A 6,548-nucleotide genomic window follows, 5' to 3' on the forward strand; every position below is an offset into this window, starting at 1 on the left:
TGTGTGTGTGTGTGGAGGGGGGTGTCTGTGAGTCTTTGTTTTGGCAATTGCAATGCAATTAATCACATAAATAAACAGCACAAAGTTTCCCTTTAGCAAAGGGAGGGAATGGGAGCAAATGTAAGAGAGAGAGAGCCCAAACCTAACTTTCATACCTCGTGCAGTAAATCACATGCAAGTGGCATGACACATTTGTCAGATATGTTGGATGAAACATACTGTGGCTTGAGTCCTCCTGCCTGTGTGTGTGTGTGTGTGTGTGTGTGTGTGTGTGACCGTACTCAAACCGGCATGACATACAGTACATTACATCAGTCGCTCTTTTTGAGGAGAGGTAGTGTGAATAATTTCTATGTATCAATTTCTATGTGAATGTTTCTAGGGTCCCATAGTGACAGAAATTCTGATTTACATTTCATTTCGATGAAGTGGATATCTGTACTTCTACGCATCTGCTATATGATAAGTGTGTCAGCTAAACCTTTAAAGTGTGCTTCTTAAAACTAGTTAAAATGCTCTGTTGTAGCGAATTACAGGCCCTTCTCTCTTGCACAAACAAGCCATTACTTCCAGGCTTAATAAGGAATCAATCTGCGGGACCAAAACATCATGAGACAGAACAAACGTCCCACTGAGATAAGAGCTAAAGCACAAGTCAATGGCGGCCCAAATGACGACAGCTTAAGTAATTGGATTTTAGATCAATTTTATCGCGGGGGAAATGCTGACATCCTGTCTTGCAAATGTTCTGATTTATTCCTTTGTTTTTCAGGGCGGCAAACTATAATAAAGAATGCAAAACCCCATTTTCAAAAGAAGTATTAATTATGGAGAATAAAGGCCCCTTCAATGCAAACGTAATGCTGCCAAACAATAAGCAGGCTTGACTCCAAAGTCCAGGAACTTAGTAGAATCGCTAAGCACATTATTATTGTTTTGTCGGCATTATTACGCAATTCAATTTGACCAGCCCGTTGCAAGCACAAACCGTACCATCTGCAGGTCGTCGATGCGGCTGTTGACCCCAGCCAGCATCTCCTTCCTCTCCTGAGGAGTCTCTGGGCAAGGGTACAGAGAGGCACGAAACCTGGACACACACACACATATGTCTCTTGTGAAATACACATATGTAGCACATGCAAGTTTCACACAACGGAGTATGTGCTGTAACACCCACCCTTCACAGATCTTCTTCACCCTGTTCTTCAACTGATCGCCTTGGAAGAAGATGATGAACACTGATTTGTGGACTTGGTCGCCCTTTCGGAAAGAAAAAAACAGAAATCGCTTGGGTGTTGGTTCAAATATCTTAATTTGAACGCCTTTACTGAACTAGCGATGTGTGTGTGTGTGATGTTGTCTAACCGTGGCAGGGTCCTCCAGGGGGTCCTCGATTTCCGCCTTACGTAAGAAGACATTGCCGCGACACACCCTCCACAGCATCCTCTCAAAGGTGGGAATCCTCTCCCTGCTGATCACACCAGCCACAAACCTGCAAACCAACAATCCCACTGTGTTCACATCTGTTCTTCCTCATCTGGATGTGGATACATAATCACTTTTAAAGCCACGAGCGTGTTGAGTAGAAGGCCAACCACAGATTTTTTAAAATTTGTATGTACTTTATATAGATTTGTTGCAATTCATGTCTGAATACTTCCATGGTTGTTTGTTGTTGTTACTTTTTCCATTGCTAATTATGTAATATTCCAATTTAGGACTGGTCCCTAAATGCAAGCAGCTATGAGAGCCCGGCCCGTCTAGAGAATGTGGTGCAGCTGTAACGCTTTACCCCAGTCTGAGCGGAGCCCCCCGGCCCCCCTCGCTGCCCTCCATCAGGGCTGACGACTCCTCCAGCAGGTTGGGATCTTCCATCTGTCAAAGAAATGAGATTATTATTATTATTATTATTAATCATTAATACATATAAGTGATCACGTTATCCTGACTGAATGCTTGTGGAGTAATACCAAATACCAAAGAATACCAAAACATATCCTCGTTTATCAAATGAATTACCTAAACCTTTAGGAATGGTTTCGGGCGTTTTGATATTGGAGGAGAGACAGAAATGCCTTGCGAACTGACAGAAGATTGGTGATAAAAAATAAACAAACCTCATCGAAGAACTGCTGTGTGCGACGGAGGATGTGTTTGAGCTCCGTCAGCTCAAGGAAGTTCTTCTTCAGGGCTTCCTGGTTAGTGTTGATCTCCTTCAGTTCATTCTCCAGCTTCTCAAACGTGGCCTGCATGGAAACGAGGCAAATTCACAGTATGAAGGAAAGACATCACATGTGCATCAGCATGTCTTTTTGAGTCCAACTATTAGTGACAGGATGAAAGGGACGCATAGGCAAACATAGGTAGATTACAGATATGAGCAGTGCAGATTAAACCTATAGAATCTCTGTGATGGCAGAAGATGAAGGGAATGGAGAGCAGTGGATGAGAAATGGCAACAGGCAGAGAAAATCAACAGGCAGGTAACAGGTCAACAGGCTGGGTGGACGGAAAAAACATTTGGCAGAGTTGCTGGACTTAACCTCTCCTCCTCCCTGCTCCCCCCTCCCTTCCTCTTCATTCATACCAGGAGGTGTGAGGCAGAGGATGGACATACGTGAGTGGGAGGAAATGATAAGAACAATAGCTCATGGAAAGCACAGCCGAGATGAGATTTCCGCATTAAGGACCTGATGTCCAGTGAATCGGTAAGTTTGTCTGCTATCAGACTCGTGTGTATCCTGATACTGAGTGTCAGAATGGACCTGATTGAGTGGGTTATCTGATTTAAGGACTTTTTAATCTCATATGCTCCCTTTTAAATCGTGTCCTGGGGTATAATCAAAGTAATTGAGTGTTTACCTCAAGATCTATCATGTCCCTGGGAAAAGGCACCTCAGGATTTTCTCCAGTGTCCACAGTTGGGATGCTTGCTTTCTTGATTTCCTTCTCCACAAACCCTGTTCGGCAAAAAGAATCCATTATCCCACATGAGTACTTTAGCAGAAGAGATAAGGTAAATGGAATTCTCTCACTGACATAGATGTACATTTTGAAATATTTGAACAGTTTTCCATTACAGCTGATCGTAACCTAACAGGGTCTGTACCTATTTGCCTGATTACTTACTCAGTTTCCTGTCCATCTCTTCACATCTCCTGACTTCGTTAACAAACTTGCGCTGGAACACGTTGACATCAGGATTCAGCTGTGAGTGGAAAACAACAATGAAACCTCAATCAACACGACTTATTGACTATATCTCTGCTATTGGGTTTGAAATCAACAGTGGGGCATTCATGGCTGTAATATACGTGATGCATGACGTCATACTCACATCTCGGAACTGGACCATGCCCAGTTCACCCAGCTCACTGACGCAGCAGTAAGCAGCTTCTGACTGCAGAAAGAGCTGAGCCAGAGTCATCTCCTCACTCCTGAACAGCTCCCCCATGGTGCCAGCAGCTCTCTACACACACACACACACAGCTGGGAAAATACAAACCTGCAACAAGAAAGCAATGTCAATGTCTTTACACACACCTTATTCTATATCTTTCTACAGTAAGTGGTATTCTGTGGTATGGCTCTCTCACTCTCTCTCTCTACCTCAGCCCACTCTCTACAGCACCTCACACACACACACACTCACACCACATCCATGTACAGATTCCGTGGATCACACTGCAGAATCTCACCGTTGTTGCCGTGTCATTGGTACATGAGTGTATATCACACCCTTGTGTTATTAAAATATTTGCAACACATACAATTATTGCGAATACCATTCCTGTGTATTTTACGTTTTGCATATTTTAGCTACCTTAGAGTATAATTGATAATCATTCGTAATTTCATTTGCTGTACATTGACATTAAAGGAAGGAATCCAGTGTGTAAAATGGATGTTAGTGAGGAGGAGCAGCGTCCTCCTCATCCTCCCTGCAGCATTGCCCTTCACAGCTCAAGGACGCCATGATGCTGCAGACTCCGGCCTCACGCACAGCACGGAGTGTGAGTTTAATCACACCGATACATATCTGACTCTGTATCTCATACATAAATCATAATACAGTCAATCTGCGAGTTGCATATTCGTCTTTATATTACCCTGATATCAGTCATGTTCGATATTTTAGCCTATAACGTTACTATTCTGTGCCAGCAAGAGAAGTGAATGAATCCTCTCTCGCTTGATGCTATATCAAACACATCGTACGCCATCATAAGGCGCGTTAGGAGCGAGCAGCTGTCAGGATTCACGCCATTATGAACAGAACTCACAATTCAAAATACAACATTCAAATACACATTAATAATTATGTAAGTAAGTCCAAATCGCGTTTTTATACTAAATGAATGTGTAAATACCCGCGGCGTACAGCTGGAATGCGGGGAATATGTCGGTGAGCGATGCCCTGATGGGATGCTGCTCTGGATGCTGTGGTCCCGAATGGAGCATCAAGCTACACACAGTCATCCCGTAAATCACCCGGATATGTCAAAATAAAAGCCTGTCTTCTAGAACGGAAGCGGGAATATGTGAGCGAAGTGTTTTTCAAAATTATAACAAAATGTCTGTCCTACTTTTACTGTCTTCGAGTTGCGACTAACGGTTTTGGCTCCCACTACTAACAAATGTTCAGCTACAGGTACACTATCAAGGATTTTATACTGGTAATGTAGGGGCGGCAGTAGCTCAGTCCATAGGGAGACTCAGCTCAGTCTCAAGTTTGTCGCAAATCTAGGGTCGGAGGGTCGCCGGTTCGAGTCCCAAGAAAGTGGACTGGCAGCTGGTGAGTTCCAAGTTGAGCAGGGCACCGAACCCCCAACTGCTCCAGGGGCGCCGTAGAATGGCTGCTCTGCACCGCCTCTGTAATGCACGTCTTTGTGTGTGTGATATGTAAGAGCAAGACAAATTTCAATTGCATGTTATTTGATCGTGAATGGCATGTAATATGAGAATAAAGTAATTTAAAATCTTAATCTAGGCATGAGTTCAACCACATTCGCTCAATCATGCACATTTTGTCATTGCTACAGTTACAAGGTGTATGAGTAGTTGCAAGTACAGTAAATAATGGATCTCTTTGTTGAAGAAAGTGGTCAATATTTCCATTTTTGGTTACAGTAATGACAAAAATCAATGTCCAAAAGTAGCAATACAGACATAACTTTGGAAAAGCCCTTTTCAAAAGAGTGCCTTGTAGTTGGTGTTGTGACATTTTATTCCATACAATCCAGTACAGTAATGCTTTCTGGTCTGCTACCTTTCGCACAGCAAGGAAATGTTTGGGAAAACATTCTAATGCAGTTATGAAAAACACACTGCGCCTCAGAATGTGGGAGAAAGCTACTTTTCAGCAGCTGAAAGTCTGCAGTTTTTTATTTGTGTTCCAGGCTTCCATAATTGTTTGCTGGCGGTGGTCCAGTGTCCTGGTTTAACCCTGGCACCACATGGAGCTGTGAGGGGCTGAAGCTCCTCTGTGGGTGTTTGTAAGAGGAACATTTCTACAGGATCTCATTAGTTCTGACTCAACATTTGGCCAGTTGTGCGCTGTTCCACTACATCTTGAAGGTGTTAATCCCAGGACGTTTAGGAAAGTGGTTTCAGTAACAATTGCTGAAAAGAAATAACCAGTCACAAGCATATAACAAGCCCATTGGGATTTTGATGTAATGACTTCAACCTGTAAATGTGAGTTTCTGCATTTCCAGTTCATCATTAGAGTGAGTGAGGGTCGAACATTTTGGATTTTGTGCATTTTAACTTTTACAAAGTCTTCATCAGCATGATATTTAGATCTGGATTGTAAAACAAATCTCTTGAATGTCGTGATTGTTGTTAAATTTGAGAGTGACGTGAAAGTTTTTACATAAATGATCTGAGGTGAATTAATGTTGTGGGTGGTGTCATATTGATAATTTGTGAAAGGGGATTTTCTCAAAAGGACATGCGCACAGATGATCAAATGAATCAAATGTTACATCATTGTGTAGATTGTAAGTGTAAGATATTAAGCTGCAGGCACCGGCAGGTACAGGCAGAAAAATATCTGCTCCACTGTTTGTACAAGAATGAGTTATGATCCAAAAACTTTCCCTGCAACACTGCTCCCACTATTTACATCACACACACTCCTCTTCCCCTTACCAAACTCTCTGCAATGCTGAATGAAAGAACATAGTGCTTGAATTCAGAATTTAGATTCGGAAGTGGATTTTGTGTATTTTCATGTCCTTGTGAAAACATTATACTGTCTTTCCAAACTTGATGTCTGAAGATGGTTAATTAATCTGTGATATAGTGTTTCATTCATATGAACCTCGGCCCTATTTTACCGTTTACTCTGTGTGCTCTGCAGAAGTGAGGAAAGGAGTGGAAAAAGGAATAGATCCTGTCTAACATTCCTCCCTTAGCTGTGCCTGAGCTTGTATACAAGGGGATCAGTGCAGCCCTGCTTTAACTATTCCAACCACGCTGATGGGACAATGCCAGACCAAAGGGGTGTGGCAATCAAGGATCACTGGGCTGGGTTTCCCATTTCT

At 42.7% G+C, this 6,548-nt stretch overlaps 1 protein-coding gene across 16 annotated transcripts in view; it reads right to left on the reverse strand.

Moving 5' to 3' along the window:
* The window catches only part of atp6v0a1b (ATPase H+ transporting V0 subunit a1b), a 15,285-nt gene extending 11,831 nt beyond the window's left edge, over nucleotides 1-3,454 (reverse strand). For 9 of the 16 annotated variants that reach the window (XM_076149638.1, XM_076149639.1, XM_076149641.1 and 6 more), the window contains exons 1-8: nucleotides 3,338-3,454; nucleotides 3,130-3,208; nucleotides 2,863-2,960; nucleotides 2,118-2,246; nucleotides 1,793-1,875; nucleotides 1,366-1,492; nucleotides 1,178-1,260; nucleotides 994-1,087 (exon numbers count right to left, since the gene is read on the reverse strand). In XM_076149638.1, the coding sequence (XP_076005753.1) occupies nucleotides 994-1,087; nucleotides 1,178-1,260; nucleotides 1,366-1,492; nucleotides 1,793-1,875; nucleotides 2,118-2,246; nucleotides 2,863-2,960; nucleotides 3,130-3,208; nucleotides 3,338-3,454 (810 nt within the window). Of the gene's footprint in view, nucleotides 1-993; nucleotides 1,088-1,177; nucleotides 1,261-1,365; nucleotides 1,493-1,792; nucleotides 1,881-2,101; nucleotides 2,247-2,862; nucleotides 2,961-3,129; nucleotides 3,209-3,337 lie in introns of all 16 variants that reach the window. The other 7 variants (XM_076149632.1, XM_076149627.1, XM_076149628.1 and 4 more) reach the window with 3 other exon arrangements.
* Nucleotides 3,455-6,548: the final 3,094 nt, after the last annotated feature.

The sequence above is a fragment of the Genypterus blacodes genome, unplaced genomic scaffold (genome assembly GCF_046128005.1).
Source record: "Genypterus blacodes isolate CSIRO-AG114 ecotype Tasmania unplaced genomic scaffold, CSIRO-AGI_Gbla_v1 ptg000046l_1, whole genome shotgun sequence".
Classification (NCBI taxonomy): Eukaryota; Metazoa; Chordata; class Actinopteri; order Ophidiiformes; family Ophidiidae; genus Genypterus; species Genypterus blacodes.